The sequence below is a fragment of the Selaginella moellendorffii genome, unplaced genomic scaffold, assembly GCF_000143415.4.
Source record: "Selaginella moellendorffii unplaced genomic scaffold, v1.0 SELMOscaffold_44, whole genome shotgun sequence".
Taxonomy (NCBI): domain Eukaryota; kingdom Viridiplantae; phylum Streptophyta; class Lycopodiopsida; order Selaginellales; family Selaginellaceae; genus Selaginella; species Selaginella moellendorffii.
The window spans coordinates 1,077,182-1,093,863 of record NW_003314305.1 but is presented as its reverse complement, the minus strand read 5'-3'; the positions used below and the strand labels follow the sequence as shown (position 1 = coordinate 1,093,863).

The 16,682-nt window shown below is 46.2% G+C and overlaps 4 protein-coding genes and 1 pseudogene across 8 annotated transcripts; 1 reads left to right on the top strand and 4 right to left on the bottom strand.

Moving 5' to 3' along the window:
* Positions 1 to 48: 48 nt before the first annotated feature.
* LOC9647698 lies at positions 49 to 1,332 on the bottom strand (annotated as a pseudogene).
* Positions 1,333 to 1,827: 495 nt separating this feature from the next.
* Positions 1,828 to 3,525, bottom strand: LOC9647697 (gibberellin 2-beta-dioxygenase 8). Of its 2 annotated transcripts, none has more exons than XM_024685287.1 (4): positions 3,423 to 3,525; positions 2,605 to 3,356; positions 2,228 to 2,555; positions 1,828 to 2,164 (listed from the first exon to the last, which is right to left on the bottom strand). In XM_024685287.1, the coding sequence occupies exons 2-4, from the start codon at positions 3,132 to 3,134 to the stop codon at positions 1,910 to 1,912; spliced, it is 1,113 nt and encodes a 370-aa protein (XP_024541055.1). In that variant the 5' UTR covers positions 3,135 to 3,356; positions 3,423 to 3,525; the 3' UTR covers positions 1,828 to 1,909. The 2 variants fall into 2 exon arrangements, with proteins under 2 accessions (XP_024541055.1, XP_002980281.2); XM_002980235.2 differs by having other exon boundaries at positions 3,418 to 3,512.
* A 56-nt stretch (positions 3,526 to 3,581) lies between these two features.
* On the bottom strand, positions 3,582 to 5,421 carry LOC9648064 (secretory carrier-associated membrane protein 1). 3 transcript variants are annotated; one of them, XM_002980234.2, is made up of 12 exons: positions 5,306 to 5,421; positions 5,115 to 5,251; positions 4,972 to 5,037; positions 4,786 to 4,887; positions 4,640 to 4,736; positions 4,378 to 4,578; positions 4,228 to 4,321; positions 4,124 to 4,169; positions 3,999 to 4,066; positions 3,899 to 3,947; positions 3,781 to 3,846; positions 3,582 to 3,722 (listed from the first exon to the last, which is right to left on the bottom strand). In XM_002980234.2, exons 2-12 carry the CDS (start codon positions 5,169 to 5,171, stop codon positions 3,636 to 3,638), a joined length of 933 nt encoding a protein of 310 aa, XP_002980280.1. In that variant the 5' UTR covers positions 5,172 to 5,251; positions 5,306 to 5,421; the 3' UTR covers positions 3,582 to 3,635. The 3 variants fall into 3 exon arrangements, with proteins under 3 accessions (XP_002980280.1, XP_024541057.1, XP_024541058.1); XM_024685289.1 differs by having other exon boundaries at positions 5,115 to 5,266; positions 5,306 to 5,396; XM_024685290.1 differs by having other exon boundaries at positions 5,115 to 5,247; positions 5,306 to 5,396.
* Positions 5,422 to 8,737: 3,316 nt separating this feature from the next.
* LOC9648063 (myosin ID heavy chain) lies at positions 8,738 to 10,184 on the bottom strand. Its single transcript, XM_002980233.2, has 4 exons — positions 9,940 to 10,184; positions 9,200 to 9,515; positions 9,084 to 9,142; positions 8,738 to 9,029 (listed from the first exon to the last, which is right to left on the bottom strand). The coding sequence occupies exons 1-4, from the start codon at positions 10,163 to 10,165 to the stop codon at positions 8,998 to 9,000; spliced, it is 633 nt and encodes a 210-aa protein (XP_002980279.2). The 5' UTR covers positions 10,166 to 10,184; the 3' UTR covers positions 8,738 to 8,997.
* A 231-nt stretch (positions 10,185 to 10,415) lies between these two features.
* LOC9648062 (transcription factor TGA2.3) lies at positions 10,416 to 12,964 on the top strand. Of its 2 annotated transcripts, XM_002980393.2 has the most exons (13): positions 10,416 to 10,632; positions 10,699 to 10,734; positions 10,815 to 10,862; positions 11,067 to 11,120; positions 11,193 to 11,372; positions 11,457 to 11,516; positions 11,570 to 11,629; positions 11,691 to 11,768; positions 11,820 to 11,892; positions 11,953 to 12,224; positions 12,312 to 12,551; positions 12,601 to 12,794; positions 12,864 to 12,964. In XM_002980393.2, exons 4-12 carry the CDS (start codon positions 11,076 to 11,078, stop codon positions 12,745 to 12,747), a joined length of 1,155 nt encoding a protein of 384 aa, XP_002980439.2. In that variant the 5' UTR covers positions 10,416 to 10,632; positions 10,699 to 10,734; positions 10,815 to 10,862; positions 11,067 to 11,075; the 3' UTR covers positions 12,748 to 12,794; positions 12,864 to 12,964. The 2 variants fall into 2 exon arrangements, with proteins under 2 accessions (XP_002980439.2, XP_024541054.1); XM_024685286.1 differs by having other exon boundaries at positions 11,820 to 12,224.
* The last annotated feature ends 3,718 nt before the right edge of the window (positions 12,965 to 16,682 follow it).

Genomic DNA, 16,682 nt, shown 5'->3' with positions numbered 1-16,682 from the left:
GAAATCCTCAAAAATGAATGAGACTTGCTTGAATCTGTCTCATTGAAACTACATCTCCTTTTGTATCTTCTTTTGGATTTCACAAATGGTGGTGATTGCTAGAAAGAGTCCAGTTCCAGAGCCAATCACTCCCATCATATTTGCAGCAACGGAAACAATGCCAATGCCAAACCCTCCAAGCGCTGCTGCCACTGGAATGTACCGATCGAGCTCCTTTTTGGTCTGGGAGCTCCTGTGTCCTGCGATTGTCAATCCTTGCTCTTTCCACTCTTTCGCTATATCCTTGGAAGACGATCCAGACAATTCAAGCCATGCCTTGGAGATTAGAGTGCTAGACACCACCGTGAAGACTGAGTAAATGAGAAAATGGAATGGCTCTTGGATCATGCTCGACGGTGGATGAAAAACCTTGTATATCGTTCCTCCCAAAGCGCCCATAATAAAATTCTTGTAACCAAATACGTGGCCCAGGCCTTCGTAGACCTTGCCCACGCTACTTTGCAGCTGAGTTAAGAGCATAATTGGAGTCGTTGCCGTGTAGAACAGACGGATTGAATGATTCATATACTGGCCCCTTCCGTTTGTGACTCTGATGATCATGTTGAGAGACTGAAGATATTATATCCCCACAATCACCAGAATTGGTCAGATCAGTGTCGAGAGATTTGGGAGATAATATCTGAAGAATGAATGGCGAACTGTCCTTACGTTGAAGCTGGATATCAACCCCCGAACCAACTCTACAACCGATCCTTCAAATTCGTCGACTCCTCGAAAGTTGGCGGTGATGGGGCTAAACGCGTGCCAAATCACGTCCTCACAAACGCTGCACGCAGTGAAAACGGAAATTGCAGACTGCCCAACACCATATCCCTTTTCTAGAAATTCGTCCATGTAGATTAGCATCATAACTGCTAGAACCAGCTGCAAGATCACCAACAGCGAGCTAATCATACCAATTGGGCCATACACTCCCCCAACAATGTTTAAGATTGCCAAAACGACTGTGAAACACACCCCCGCCATCTTTTGTAGTTTGTTGATGGAGTCCTTCTCTTTGATGCAAATAATCTTTCCACCAACTAAAAGCTGGATTGCCATACTTGCCGTTGCAATCGGACCAATACCCAAATCCATCAGTGTCCTATTTGCGTAGATCCCATAGAGTGGCAATCTACTGCTAATCATGTACACAGACACACACAAGACTGTGTTTGCGACCTTTGTTCCCAGTGGAATCCGCAACTTTGGACTCTCAATCTCCACACTGAAAAGCTTGGTAGCCCCTGCAAACAATCTACTCGCAGCTCCCTTCATCGTGGACAAAGCCATCACTTGGTGTTTAGGTTTTTCCTTAGATCGGTCCACTTATTTATAAGGTCGGGGGAAAAGGTTCCGTTATTGTAAAAAAAGGCTTGACTCTTTCCAAATTACTGCATAGAATTTAGAAGAAAAAGAAAAAGAGGAAATTTAATTAATTGTTAAAGATTGTAAATTTCAAGTTTACTGGACAAACCATTTGAGCAAGAAATTGCTCCAGACACTAACTCTCAACAACAATGGCGTCTGGGGAAGGGCCACTGTCAATTTTTCTTTTCCGCGATTCTTAGAAAAGGCAGTGACTCTAGCATCATTTTTTTTCTTTCTTTTCTCTTCAAACAGTCTACTTTCATCTTGGAAAAATTTCTTCCCTTTTAGACTTTTGTTTGGAGGAGAAGCACGATGAGGAACCCATTGATGTTTCGCTGGAACTGAAGAAAGATCTCCAAGCGAAGAGGAGAGAAGAAAATAAGCGATGAAGAGTAATCTGGGGACATCTTAAATTACTAAACAAGAAAACTTCTTATTCTTTTCTATTAGCAAAAGTGTATATGGGAAAACAAAGTAGAACAATTATCTATAAGTCGTCCTATGCGTCTTTGAGCGTGTAAAACGATTCAAGGTGGCTCTTGCCGACTGCTCTTCGCTCTCCATAAGATTTGCGATAGTCCCTGTAGATGAAAGGTGGGTGCCTCACCGGATGTTCGTCGTCCACGAGCCCTTTTGCCGGGACGATGAGAGCGTTGGCCTCGGGGATGAGGAAGAAAGCCATGGACAGTCGGCTCCGCTCGCTGTTGAGCACAACCTGGTGCTGGACGCTGGGATAGATGTCATTGCTCAGCACCTGTGAGTAAATCCAAGAATCAGAGGAGAGAAACTATACAACGAAGAAGAGAGGCTTTCTTACCTGGAGAGTGTCTCCAACGTTGACAACCACGGTGCCAGGCTCGGGCTTGACCGCGATCCATCGGTTGTTCTTGAGAATCTGGAGGCCGCCAACGTCGTCTTGGTGAACGATGGTGATGAGGATCGGGTCGGCGTGTGGACGCTGTCCCAGAGTCTGCTGCGGCTGAGGACACGGCGGATAGTAGCAAACGCGAACTGTAGACTTGTCGCCTTTTGTAGCAGTGTACTTGCTAAACGTCGAAGGCTCCAGTCCAAGCGCAATGGCCATGAGCTCGACGACCTCGATCGCGAGCTTTTGGTAGGCATCGATGTAGTTATGAACGCTCGCACTGGGAAAGAAAAGTGAGACAGGCACAACGAGATGAAAAACAAGCTAACCTTAGCTCATTAAAGTTTTCGGGAGAAACTTGCCGGATCATGTTGTCTGTGACCTCCTTGTCACCCGAGAAATGAAACGCTTCCAGCCATGCTTTGGAGAAGACGGACTCGGCTCCAAAGTAGTAACCAATTATGCTCTCTGGAAGCCGCACTGCCTTCTTCTTTTGCTCCAGCGGCAGAGCAAAGAGCTCCTTCCCGTCCGACTCCAGCTTTTCAGTAACATCGCTTAGAACCCCGTGGTTAACAAGCCGGAAGAATCCCCACTCTCTGGCGGCTTCCATGAGATCCTTGAGCCCCTTTGACCTGGTTGCGGCATCCTCGGACCTCAGCAACGAGATATCGATGATGGGGACGGTGTCCTCGTCGTTGTAATCGTTGTAAGCAACCTTTGGCCACTCCTCTTGAGACCAGACGTAGTCATCCAGAGTTAAAGAGCCTTGCAAAAACGTAGTGAGCTTGTAGTCAACACCGCCTTGAGTACCGCCTTGAGTAGGAGCCATCTTCGAATGCTTGGGAAGCTTGACCACCATCTATATAGCAGCGCGGAGCTTCTACTCTGGGCCCTGGTCTTTTGTCCACAACCATGCTGCCACCGGACTACGTAATTGTCTAAAACGAATAGTTGACGACCCCAACGTATCCTGTCCGCACCCTCATTCTTGCGGCTCCTGTTTGGCCAGCTTCACTGCCGGACAATCGTATATGCCACCATGTGGATACTCGCTCTAAAGTCTACTCGTAGCTCAGATAAACTGTGCCAAAAAAGAAACAAGGACGTAAGTTTCACGACATGACCAAAATGACAGAGGCTACCTTACAAGGATGTTCTGGTGGAGTCAAGGCGGAAGAGCACTGTAGTATAGCAAAGGAAGGTTATTATATTTATAAAACGCCTGAACAAAAAAGAAAGCACAACAAAAAAAAAAGAAAAAGAAAAAAACCACTACATCTTTAGCCACAGGGTCAGAATCGGTGCGTGCAGGCAAAAAATGTGATCCCATATACATACTACACCAAAGTTTCCTTCCCTTCTAAATTGTAGCACCTACAACGTTGCGTGCTGCCTCCCTCTTCAGTTGTGCCGCTTTGCCTGTACCCCGGAAGTACGCATACACCTCCTGCCAAGCCATAGTTATTAGTAGGATTCTTACGTAGATTGAGATTGCAGTGTATTACCCGGAGAACCCATAGGCTGAGGAGAGATTCCAGGACAAAAAGGCCAAAGCCAACGAGATAAAATATCTGTTCAACCAAGACTCAATAACAGGAGAACATATTATAACACTAAACATACCCCGATTATGACACTGTCAGAGAAGATCTGAATCGCTGGTAGAATGCCCCTGCATAAAAGATGGAATTAGTATAGCAGTAGATAACACATTGCCGCTTACGTCAATGATCTTCCTTTGAACACAATGGGAGGAGCGACGGCGCAGAAGATGCAAAACAAAATGTGAAACTGCACGCACACCACATTACTAAGCTAACAAAACATATCAAGCCACTAACAACGTACCAAATACGCGATGAAGAACCATCCGAACTTAAGAGCACTCTCTGACCTGCAAGGAACGTGTGATTTCCCTCGTGGCTAGCAAACGACAATTGCCTCCAACGCACCTCATAGCCCGATACAGGGGCCTGTACCAAAGGAAATATGATCCGGGAAAGCCTGCCAGGATGTAGATGATGGCCAGAAACCATATCTGCACACCTGTAAACACGAACGCTCGTAAGCACAAAGCTTCCAAAAGCTTAGAAAACCATTACCATACGAGGCACTGACAGTCTTCTGGATCCAGGCTCCGGTGATGGAAATGAAGTTCCATGTCAGGCACAGGAGAATTCCGAGCCAGCTTCCGTAAGCAAAGTACTGCATGCGCTGCAAGTAGGCCGGGATATCAGCCGCAATGTCATGGTGTAGGATCGGAAAAAAGCGTGGCCAGTTCTTCTCCTCCAACACAATACCAGCTGGTTAAAGCCGAAGTGTTAGCAAAGAGGAGAAAACGAAGAACACAAAGCACTAAAGAACCTCTTGCAGCAGCATCCTCTCGCCTTTTCACGTCGGCTTCTCGCTTTCGAAGTTGTTCCTCCTTGTCTTTCAGTTCCTTCTCGCGCTTCTTGAGATCCTAGAGAAAAAAGAGTTAAGCCCAGTCGCGTGGCTTTCGTCTCGCTCACCTTCATGTTGCCCAAGGGAATTTCCACGGTAGCATCGCCCACCGAGGTACGCTCCGGTGCTAGCGGAGATATCGAATTCACCTGAGGAACATTATATGGTTTCTGGAAGAACAAAAAAGTTTTTCTTCTCTAAGCTCGCATCCCCGAGGAGAAAAAAGGAGAGAAAGGAGAAAATTCTAGCCATACCGATTCATAGAAATTGTTGCCGAGATAGGATGGCTTCCCAGTCATTTGAGCACGCACGGCCGGATCCTGGAGTAGAAAGAAAGAAAGAAAGAAAAAAAAAACCTATCAATTCCAGACCATCTGTTCTTCCTAGAATTTCTCACCGAGAAGGGATTGACGTCTTCCTCATCGAATGGATTCGAATCGTAGCGGGACGCCATGCCTGGGGACGAGGATTGGAAGATCTAGACTCACTTCAGCGCCAAACGCCGGTGCATTTGCCGCGGAATCCACAACCTAGCTACAAATCCAAACCCTAAAGCCTGTTGCCGCAAAGATCTGAGCTATAGCTCACCGGATCCGCGTCCTTTGCTTCCTTGGACTTCGGCTCGGAAGGACCGGCGCTCTTTCACTTCCCCGCAAAAGCCCTGGGGAAAAAACTAAGTGGCCTTGATATTGGAAGCATCTCCACCGTCCGAGGGCGTCCAATCGCCACCGTCGATCCAAACGCACTAAAGACTTGTCATTCGTTTCGACTCAAGAAAAACTCGAAACGAAAGTTACAGAGATTTTCTCTGAATCTTTTGCAAGCACTGAAAAGCAAAAGAGCCATTGGCGAAGACTTGAAACTAGTTTACCTTGTATCATTCGCGGAAACTTTGAACTAGTTTACCTTGCAGATCTTAGCTTTTTTTCTCGAAATCGTTTGGAAGGTTAAGGGTAAAAGAAATGAATCATTCACGAAAATTTTGAACTAGAAATGAAACTTAGAGATCTTCGTTGTTCTTCCTAAAATCTTTTGCAAGCACTGAAAGTTCTAGAAAATATCTGCGAAAACTTGAAAATAGTTCACCTTGTAGGAGTTATATCATCAAAACGATTCCTGCTCTTCTCAAAAATTTTGGCAAGCACTGATGAAAGTTCAAGGGGAAAAAAATGACATACTCGCAAAACTTCGAAACTAGTTTACCTTGTATGAACTTTTCTCAACAAACACTGCCAGGGGAAAAAAAATGAATCAGTCCTATGAATTATATCATCTTTACTTAAGTACCTCTCCTGGTGTTGGTCTTTGGGATGGTTCCAAGATTTTTCCTTCTGAAAATCTCTCTGCCAATCTTCACTCTTGCCGACACCGTGTGAGTGTATACTCGACGCAACTCGGCGTCTAAAACACCACACCTGAATAAAATCCATGTATCTTCGTTCGTAAGTCATGAAATGAGAGCTGAAAGTTTGTTTGTAGATAGTAACGCTTTGTATCTCCCTAAGGAAGCGCTCTCTGTCTTCTCGAGCAAAGAAGGGCTGTTTGCCACAAATACGTATAGGTACATTGCTTGACGATCCTCAACCAATCTCTCAAAGAAAAGCTAAGTGTTTATTAAAGAGAAAGTAGTATGCTTCCTCTCTGTGTTAGCTGCTTGTAGTGGAGAAAAAAAAAACTTAATGCTTGGGAAGACAATCGTTGTGTCCATGGGTTTGGACTACCAAATTAAAGTCACACACCAGCACTTCAGATGTATGATTGATTTGTTGTGTCAAGCTTGCTATCTGCATAAGTTTGTAAATCCAATGCCATATGTTCTAGGGGTTGTGGAGTTGGGTATGTTTGTTATCTTCTTCTAGAAATTATAAGGATTCCAAGCAAAATTCTAGAATTGTTTAGAGATTCGAAAAACCTTGAAGCATATGAACTTTTAGCAAAGTTTAGGTTAAGGTATGGCGAATAGGAACTGGGATGGCATGATAGACAAGAAGAAAAGCAGGAAACTGGATCCCTCAATCTGGTCGCGGCTTCCCCAGGACATCCAACACCGCCTCATCACTTTCCTCCCGTTCCCCACGCTCTGCCGCTTCCGCTCCCTCTCCAAGGATTGGTGCGCAGCAATCCAGCAGCAGCCACCGCGGCAGCAGTGGTACATTGCCCTTGGCGACGTCTATGGCAAGTTTCTCATCTCGCCCAACGCCATCTCCTGGAAGGAGTTCACTCTCCCCCTTCCAAGGGAAGCCCGGATCTTTGCCTTGAGCACTTGCTCGGCAGGCTTGGTACTGAGCTATGACTCGACGTTTGCGAGATATTTTGTGGTGCTGAATCCGCTACAACAGACGAGGCGAGAACTGGGGTGTCCGATGCTGGAGGGTGATCACGAAATGATCTTCGCTGCTATTCAGTCGGCACCACCCTCTGGATCATGGTTTGTTGTAGTCGTGACCATAGAGACCAGCTATGGGGTCATGGTGTTCCACCTGTACGATTCGAGGGCCGCGGCGTGGATATCTTCTACGGAATTCACCCCTGTCCAGGAGGATGAAGACCTCGTATGCGGTGTCAGAATGAATTCCATCAACTATTCCAACAACTGCATGCTGCTCCAGAACGATCACTTGTACTTTTTAACTGTTTCACCGGGCAATGTGAGGAGGCTTAAATCGTTCAACGTGTGGAACCCTAAGGCCACCCTTCGAACTCTGGCAACCTGGAATAATCTTCCCTTGGGATTTGAACGGCAACCTTGGTACGAGGTGGACATGTCCCTCATCTCAAGTGGAGGTAAGGAAAAAGAGTTGTTTTGTATATGCTGACGACTTTGATTTTGCAGGGAAGATAGTGATTGGCATGCTCGAAACACATGACAGAAACACAGACGTTAGAACCCTCAGGGTTTGTTTTGTGTATCTGGACGAGGAGAGTTGCAGCTGGCGGGCAATGGCATCCTTGAGCTTGGGCACTGTTAAAATTCCCAAATTGATCAAAAAGCCCGGAAGAATCTTCATGGTGGCTGCTGGAAATGAACACACTACGGAGGTGACACTGCTCTTTCGTTATAGGTGGAGCTGCATCTTTGATTTGGCATCTGGAACGTTGCGTAGCAGTAGAAGTTCAAAGAAACAAATGCCGGCTTTTGTTCCCTTCCATCCCTCCTTCCATCCCAAACTTTTCCTTTGACATATTATATAGTTTTCAAAACTTCGCTGCTCTCTTGGCAATTAAACTTAAAATTAATATACAAATCTAAGAGTGAGAATATGTACAGAACAATATAAATCAGCGCCAAGAGCACACCCAATCCACCACTCTATCACTCGCTTAAAATGTGTTAGCGAGAGGAACTGCCTTTTGACTACTTATCAAAGCATTGTAAAAGTCAATGCCTTATGCTAATCTTTTAATTTTCTTTTAACTTCTCGCCACCTTTTAGCGACAATGCCAAAGACAACTATAGGAATAGACCGCTGATTATTCGTGCACTACAGATCTATGCTAGAAAAGTAAATAGTGGTTAGAGTGGAGAAGTGCTCAAGAGGGAGATGAAACGACTCACTAGAGAACAAGAAAAGCCCTGTTGTAAGGGCTTGAGGACAGATATTGAAGGGAGATACAAGCTCGAGGAGAGGCTACTCTTTGTTGCCATGAGCGATGGCTTCCCGGTGTTGTGGCAAAAACCATTTTGATAGAGATTTGTGAGAAACTCTAATGTGGATGAAGAGGAGGTGCTGGATCAGATCCCCAAGAGGGCACGACACTGGAAGGAGTGCAAGGTAATGGATGAAAATTCTCTTGGAATCAAATGACTAGAAGAGAAAGAAGAAGCTAGTGGAGGATTGAAATTAGTATAGTGAACTAAAAGTGAGGTTTGAGCATATTTTAGATTTACTTTAATGACAAAATATCTCGTTGCCTCTAGTGAAAAGAACTTAAGGTTGCGAAGATGGCCTAGCTTGTCAAAAACATCCTCCTGGAACCTCAGTTCCGCGCCAGTCATGCGCAAAGTAAGGTGAAATGGGATGCTTGAGAAGGTTAAGTTGGCAAGAACATTTAAGGGTGATCAATGAATATTCAATCATCTGACTGAGGGATAATGAAAAGTATCAAACTCTTCCCTCATCATAGCACGGAGCTTCTGTAATGGTAGTAGTGCGATCTTGGCAGCCTGCAACAAAATCATCAAAATACACAACAGTTGCAAAGCATTTGTGCCTTGTGTGCGTTCCTTCCTTTATCTTCGTGCTTTTGTTTTCAAAGGAAGTCCCAAAAAGAATGTGATCTCACTTGTTGACGAACGTAGTTTTCACGCCACCTAAAAATTCTCGCCGTGAGAACAATCCCACAGACCGACCTTGTCAATCCATACCTGGGACTTCTTCGAAGATAACTTCGCGGATATTTTCCGAGTCCATGTAGTACTCGAAGCTGCCGAAGCTCTCTGCTCAATGCATAGAACGATGGAAAGCGAATGAAACAACTGACCGATTCGAGAAGCAAACTTCGAGCGGTGTGTCGAGCTTTCTCGTGGCCTCCTGGAGGATGGTAACGATCTCGGTCTTGTGCGTGCTGGCGAAGAGGCAATCGTACTCGGTTGACACGGACAAGGCGAAGAAATTGTCGTTGAGCTCGCTGAGGAGGACTTTCTCGATGGCTGAGAGGGAGATTCGGCGCTTGAGTGTGAACCAATCCGCGTCAAGGCTGTAGAGAGCCACATCTGTGATGAGAAGGACGCGCTTGCGAACTTTGGATCGGCGGTTCACTTTGATCACGTTATCCGCAAACAATACTTGTCTGTCACCTGGAGCAAAATCAAGACAAACATCCAGGAACTCAATATGGATCCAAAGAAGAGAAAAAGGAGAAAAAAAAAGGTCCAGGAACTAAAAAATGGATCCAAAGAAGAAAAAGAAAAAAGAGAAAGGAAAAGACGAAGGAAAAAAAAAACTTTTCACGTTTTCTAGCAAAATCGGGCATCGCACCATCCAGGAAAATGGATGCAAAAGAGAGAGGAAAAAAAAGTGGAATCTGAGATGAAAGCACGCAAGAACAACGACAAAAACAAGCCTTTCACGCTTTCCAAACAAGATAAAAACAAGAGCACGCAAGAAAGAGCTTCTATCAAAATCGAAATTATCACACCCTCCAGGAACTCCCAAGTAAGAGCACTCGAAGAAAAACTAGAAATCCAGCTCCACGGGACAAATCCGGGCAAGAATTCATACCTTGCTTGGTGAGAAGCTTGAGAATGTGCTGATTCCCCGCGACGTTGATGTAATCCCCCTGGAACTGGCGATACATGGAAGACCGGCGCCGGACCTTGACACCCATGAATGGCTCCTGGGCCTCCATGGTAAGCGCGGGATTCGCACGGAGGCGCGGCGCCTCAACCTCGCCGCCGTCAGCAGCAGCGCCATTCTCCCCCTCCTCGACACGAACCCTCCTCGCCATCGCCAAAAAAGGGACAGAATATTCGCCACTTATCCTTATTCCTAAAAAGCCCGTACGAAATTCCTGGGGAAAAAGAATCTCGAATCTCTCGGACCATGTCATAGTCGCCACGTCACTTTCAGCGATTTGCTACCACGTGTCATTGTCTAGGGCCACCCATTAATGCTGGCGCCATTAAGTGCATGGATGTATGGGTATGAGTATGTATGTATGCTGGACCCATGGATGGGCATGGCATGGCATTATGGAGGGCTGCCTCCATAGCCAGTGGAGCCAGAGTAGCTCTATAGCCTCTGCGAAGAACAAGCGTTCTCCCTCTCCAATGCCGAGGGGATGGGAGATGGGATTCTCTCTGGCGCCCTCGTCCTAGGGGCTGGGCAGTAGGGTTCTTGCGCGCTTTCTTTCTCCCGTGTCGCGGCGATGGCGTGTTTGATCGGTGTTTGATCCTATGAAGCTGGAAATCGCAGGTGAGCGAGCAATGTGTGGCGAATTCGTTGATTGATGCCCGTTTGTGGTGTGATCCTACTTTCCAGGTGGAGCTTTTGCTGCCTGTTGATGGAGGAGACAATGTGAGTGGAATTTGGATCATGGCCGAGATTTTTCTCTTTTATTTTTCCTTCTCTCTCGCTAAAGTGGTGGTGTTTTGTAGAAGGGATTTTTCCTCGACTGGAGACCACCACGACTGTGAGAAAGAGATGTAAGTTATAAGTTCTTTCTTCTCTTTGTTTTTGCTAGCTCTAGTCTCTTGGGCTGTGATGAGCAAACAAATCACCGAGAAGGACAAGCAAAGCTTTGCTAAATGGCTGCTCACTTGCGCTCTGATGCTCTCTTCGTTGTTTCTTTTCCTTCCTTCCATAGCTACTTCTTTGTTTAAGCTTTGTGATGTTTGTGACTTTGGCAGCCTTTTGGTATGGCTGCAGATCAAAGACCGTCCAATTCTCCTAGATCAAGCAAGGTACATTTCGTCCTTTTGGATCTCTCGTTTTTTCTTCTCACGCTTGCTTTGCTTGGTTTGTGTGATCCACAGCCAACTTCCGCGTCCATTACAAGCGTGAACTCGACCGAGATTTACTACTCGCGTCAAAAGGCTGCGTCCGATAGGAACTTGGAGCTCGACAGTAACGCTAACACAAACTGGGACAACCCTTGCATGGCTGACACCAGTCCACTTACAGACAACTCCACAGACGTTGAGCCTTCCCCAAAGGTATCCAATCCTCCTCGAGTTTCTTTGCAAGGAGTTCTTTCTCTTTCTCTTGGAAATGCGCTAAAGTTTTGCTTGTGTTTCAAGGCCGGAAAATCAGCTATAGTTTCCACTGTTCATGACACCAACAAGAATGCAGATACCAAGGTAGGGCTTTCTAAGCGTGCTGGATCAGTTTTCACGAGTTTCTTTGTTTGCAGACGCTGAGGAGACTCGCGCAAAACCGAGAAGCAGCACGCAAGAGCCGGCTAAGGAAAAAGGTGTGTTTTCTATAGAAAAAGGAATCTTCAGTGAGTTCTAAATCTTCGAAGTGGTGTCCAGGCGTATGTGCAGCAACTAGAGTCCAGCAGAATTAAATTAAACCAGCTTGAACAAGAGCTCCAACGTGCTCGACAACAGGCAATCATAGAAATCTATTTTTCTCCTCCAAACTCATAGAATAATCTGCAGGGGTTTTACTTTGGAGGCTCGTCCAGCGATCAAAATGGAGGCAACACCAACAATACCAATGCTGCAAACTCTGGTCAGTCCAAACTTCTGAACTTCCGAAAGTTGATCTCATCAGAGTTTTTGTTTGTCCCAGGTGCATTGGCATTTGACATGGACTACGCGCGATGGATGGAAGAACACCAGAGGCAAGTTAGCGAGCTCCGATCCGGCTTGCAAGCACACATGGCTGACAACGAGCTTCGTGTTCTAGTCGACGGCTTTATGTCGCATTACGACGAACTCTTCCGCCTTAAAGGCGTTGCTGCGAAAGCCGATGTCTTCCACCTCGTCTCTGGGATGTGGAAAACTCCCGCCGAGAGGTGTTTTATGTGGATGGGTGGCTTCAGGCCATCAGAACTTCTCAAGGTACTTGGTCTTTCAGTTTTTTTCTTAGCTTGAGTCTTCGTTTCCATCGTTTTCCATATACTGATCGATGGTTTTGTTTGTCTCCAGATATTGATTCCACAGCTCGAGCCTCTCACCGAGCAGCAGCTTTTAGGAATTTGTAACTTACAGCAGTCGTCACAGCAGGCCGAGGACGCTCTCTCGCAAGGGATGGAAGCTCTCCAGCAATCACTCGCGGACACACTGGCTGCCGGCTCTCTGGGAAACTCCCCCAACGTAGCGAACTACATGGGACAAATGGCCATGGCAATGGGAAAGCTCGGAACTCTCGAGAACTTTGTTCGCCAGGTAACGCGAGCCGCGATCTTTCTTTCTCGCTGATAATTCTTTGGCGCAGGCAGATAATCTCCGCCAGCAAACGCTGCAGCAAATGCACAGGATTCTAACCACGAGACAAGCCGCTCGGGGGCTCCTTGCGATGGGGGACTACTTCGCGAGGCTGCGAGCTCTAAGTTCTCTATGGTCGGCGCGGCCCAGGGAGTGAAGTATCTCGATCGCAAAGAGAAGTTCTTCGCGGGCTCCATAAACAAAGTAAGAGCTCCTCAAAGCTGGCGATGCTTTTCCTTCATTGTTTTTGCTTTGCTTTGCTTTGCTTCACAGGAAATAGCCAAAGTGTTCACGTGAAAGGAAAAACATCACGATTCACGGGTGTATGATATCAAAAGCTGTTTAAACTGTAAACTGGTTGGTTGGTTTTCTCCGAGTTTTTGCTTTCCAATTGTTTTTCTTTTTTCCAGAATTTTTCGCTTTTGTACTGTAGAGCCAGCTATACGCCGTAGTCTGCGGCTTTGGATTCACATACATAACTTTACCTCGAGGACTGGAGCTGTAAGTGTACGGAAGTGGCCAGCTTGCAAGCGGACATTATCCGTCCATGCAAAGCATGCCTCAAAGGAATATCTTCTGGCTTTGGGTACGTACGGGGGCAATTCTTGAGTGGCGCGACCTCTTCAAGAGCGGGCATTTTGCTCAAGCATAATGCCCTGGATAGAACCGTGGCTTGCATGAGAACTCTTGACAATCCCGTCGTTAGCAGGAGAGAATGGCTCCTGGAGATGCAATCCTGCAACAAAGACCCACCAAGCGCTGGAAATTCGAGCGCAGACATTTGATCCCAGGAATACCACCCTCTGCAAAACTCAAGAGAGGGTTTTGATAGCATGCATGCTCGGGACGCTCACTCGTGGGTGATTATGCTATGCCAAGAATGGGCATCCGCGGCGAACGGAGCGCATCTAGAAAAGGCTAGATTTTACTTACATTGAAGTCTTGCACGGCAATGATAAGCTCGTACGCGGGCAAAGTACATGTTTGGCGAAATAACTATGTGGAATATGCTGTTTTGTATAGACTAAGGTTTCCTTTTCGAAACTAAGCCTATTTAAGGGAGGGAATAATATAGGGCAAGAACAATGATATGCCGAATAGGATGGTCGACAAGAAGAGCAGGAAATTGGATCCTTCCATCTGGTCGGGGCTTCCCCTGAAGATCCAATACCGCCTCATCAATTTCCTCCCATTACCCACGCTATGCCCCTCCAAAGACTGGCACGCAGCGATCAAGCAGCAGCAGCGACTTTCGCAGCAGCAGTGGTTGGATCTCCTGGAAGGAAATCACTGTCCCCCTTCCAGAGCAAGCCATGATCTTCATACTTTGCTACAACCATACACAAAATCAACTCTGAGTTCAGTGTTTTCTCTTGTGTTATTGATGTTTTTTTAACTTGCTGTTCAAGTTCAAACCTTCTCATATAATCATTTCTACTCAAATTTAATGTAAATTATCAGGGAAGACAATAAAAACTCAGGGCCAAGAACACACTCGATCACCAATGGCTCACTTTGGAACTTGGATCCCTGCAAAATAGAGGGTTCTCTCTAGCATTCTAGGTTCCAGAGAGAATTCTTGTGGCATATTCTGACGTAAGTTTCAAGTAGCAGCCGGTGGAGGAAATGGAGCAGTACAGTTTCCACGAATCTCCAAGAACGCCAAGAACTACGCATTGTCATCGGTGCTCCACGGAAAGGTTTTATCCTCTCTCTTTCTTTTTCCTTACTCGATGTACAGAGGTAAAGAGATGGTACGATAAAGCAGATTGAGTGAAACAGAGAACGTTTAGCAACTTTCTCTTTGATAAGCACTTCGATTTTCTGCGAGAGGCTCGTCAAGCAAGGTACATGAACGCATTGTCCATAGCCAGGACATCAAACATCCTCGTCTTTTTTTCCGCAACGTGTATGAAGCTCGTGACGTGCTCTGTGCTATGAAAATGATCAGCAAGCAGACTTTCATAGGGAGACACAAAGTCAACGTAAAATCTTGAGGATGGCATCCAGATGGGACGACGGCCTCTCTCGCAACTATCTGGATGCTGCAATAGGCAATTGACGAGAACAAGGTACATACAAACTTCTAGCTTGCATTTCATAGATCATAGGTTTTGTTCAAGTGTGGTGTTTTATACGCCAAGTTGTGTCGGGTCTGGATCTCACATACACTCACACGGTGTCCTGCACCTCGACATAAAACCGCGACAATGAAGATCTGTTTGCTACTTCGTGAAGAAGTTATATGTCTGATGGCCACGTACTTCCAGCTACACTTAAACTATGTGACTTTGTTCCAGAAGCAAATGTGGGTGGGAAGAAGGTGGAGGTCTTCGCTCCCAAAGAACAGCAGCTCTTCTAGATCTCGTCTCATCGTTACTGAGCTTGGAGCCATCTGCTGTTGGTACTGAAGTGGAAACATTAAAGTCGCGTGGAAAGTGAACGATCGATGATATGATTCATACAAGGTACCGCGCTCTTCCTTTTTTTTTCTTTTCCTTCCACAGCTGGAGCCTTCTCCAACAATCCTCCTCGATTTCTTTGCAATAGAAAAAGTTTTGCTTCCTTTTAAGGATAGTTTCCACTGTTCATGACACCAACAGGAATGCAGGTTCCATGGTAAAGCTTTCTAAGGATGAGTCGTATGTGGAACAACTAGAGTCCAGCACAAATAAATTAAACCAGCTTGCTCCAGGGGTTTTACTTTGGAGGCTCGTCAGCGATCAAAATGGAGGCAGCAACAACAATACCAATGCTGCTCCAAGCTTTTAAAGTTCCGAAAGTTTATCTCGAGATTTTTTCTTCCCCTTAGGTGCTTGGCATTTGACATGCGCGATGGATGGAAGAACACCAAAGGCAAGTTGGCGAGCTCCGAGCCGGCTTGCAAGCACACATGGCTGACAACAAGCTTCGCGTTCTTGTCGATGGCTTTATGTCGCATTACGACGAACTCTTCCGCCTTAAAGGCGTGGCTGCCAAAGCCGATGTCTTCCACTTCGTCTCTGGGATGTGGAAAACTCCCGCCGATAGGTGTTTTATGTGCTTCAGGTCATTTGGTCCTTCAGTTTGTTTTAGCTTGGGTCTTTGTTTCCATATACTGATCGATGGTTTTCTTTGTTTCCAGATTTTGACTCTTGATACTTGATCTGCTTGGCTTGGATGTTTGATCCGTGGTTTTCTTTGTTTCCAGCTTTTGATTCCACAGCTCGAGCCTCTCACCGAGCAGCAGCTTTTAGGAATTTGCAGTCGTCACAGCAGGCCGAGCCGAGGACGCTCTCTCGCAAGGGATGGAAGCTCGATACACTGGTTGCCGGGCTCTCTAGGAAACTCCCCCAACGTAGCGAACTACATGGGACAAATGGCCATGGCGATGGGAAAGCTTGACATTGTTCGTACGTAACGCGAGCCGCGATCTTTCTTTCTCGCTGATAATTCTTTGGAGGATCTTCGCCAGCAAACACTGCAACAAATGCACAGGATTCTAACCACGAGACAAGCCGCTCTCCTGGATGGTAAGGATATCTTTTGAAGAATTCCCCTAGCTTGAAAATAAAAGGGAAAGGATCCCAGTTTAAACAGCACCTTTGGCTTATGCCAAGAACGGGGCATTTTGCTCAAGTATAATGCCCTTTATAAACCAGGATAGAACTGTAGCTTGTCACACTCCCTTCGCTAGCAGGAGAGAATGGTTCCTGGAGATGCAATCCTGCAAGACGATCCACCAAGCTCTGGAAATTCGGGCGCAGACATTCGATCCCAATGACACCATCCTCTGCAACAAGCTCCTAGAGATGTTTGGGAGATTTGGCAGCAGAAACTCGCGAGAGGTTTTCGATAGCATGCATGCTCGGGACGCTCACTCGTGGGTGATTATGCTTTCTACCTATGCCAAGAATGGGCATCTGGAAAAATCGGAGAAAATCTTTCAGGAGATCCCTGAGAAGAACATTGTCTCTTGGAATGCAATGCTCACCGCATATTCTAAAAACGGATGTATGCTTGAAGCTGACCAATTATTTAACTCTATGCCCCAGTGGGATCTTGTCTCTTGGAACGCTATTGTTTCAGCATATGCCAAATCTGGGCATCTTG

What these genes read in the sequence shown, in the direction of transcription:
- LOC9647697 (XM_024685287.1), bottom strand. Translation starts at nt 3,134, where the DNA reads ATGGTGGTCAAGCTTCCCAAGCATTCGAAGATGGCTCCTACTCAAGGC. An exon ending in GAAAACTTTAATGAGCTAAG is followed by an intron (nt 2,556 to 2,604) that starts GTTAGCTTGTTT and finishes TTTCTTTCCCAG; the next exon opens with TGCGAGCGTTCATAACTACA. An exon ending in ACGTTGGAGACACTCTCCAG is followed by an intron (nt 2,165 to 2,227) that starts GTAAGAAAGCCT and finishes ATTTACTCACAG; the next exon opens with GTGCTGAGCAATGACATCTA.
- LOC9648064 (XM_002980234.2), bottom strand. Translation starts at nt 5,171, where the DNA reads ATGGCGTCCCGCTACGATTCGAATCCATTCGATGAGGAAGACGTCAAT. An exon ending in GACTGTCAGTGCCTCGTATG is followed by an intron (nt 4,322 to 4,377) that starts GTAATGGTTTTC and finishes TCGTGTTTACAG; the next exon opens with GTGTGCAGATATGGTTTCTG. An exon ending in CCCCTGTATCGGGCTATGAG is followed by an intron (nt 4,170 to 4,227) that starts GTGCGTTGGAGG and finishes CGTTCCTTGCAG; the next exon opens with GTCAGAGAGTGCTCTTAAGT.
- LOC9648063 (XM_002980233.2), bottom strand. Translation starts at nt 10,165, where the DNA reads ATGGCGAGGAGGGTTCGTGTCGAGGAGGGGGAGAATGGCGCTGCTGCT. An exon ending in CAAGCTTCTCACCAAGCAAG is followed by an intron (nt 9,516 to 9,939) that starts GTATGAATTCTT and finishes ATTTTGCTCCAG; the next exon opens with GTGACAGACAAGTATTGTTT. An exon ending in GAAGTTTGCTTCTCGAATCG is followed by an intron (nt 9,143 to 9,199) that starts GTCAGTTGTTTC and finishes GAGCTTCGGCAG; the next exon opens with CTTCGAGTACTACATGGACT.
- LOC9648062 (XM_024685286.1), top strand. Translation starts at nt 11,076, where the DNA reads ATGGCTGCAGATCAAAGACCGTCCAATTCTCCTAGATCAAGCAAG. An exon ending in ACGTTGAGCCTTCCCCAAAG is followed by an intron (nt 11,373 to 11,456) that starts GTATCCAATCCT and finishes TTGTGTTTCAAG; the next exon opens with GCCGGAAAATCAGCTATAGT. An exon ending in TCCAACGTGCTCGACAACAG is followed by an intron (nt 11,769 to 11,819) that starts GCAATCATAGAA and finishes AATAATCTGCAG; the next exon opens with GGGTTTTACTTTGGAGGCTC.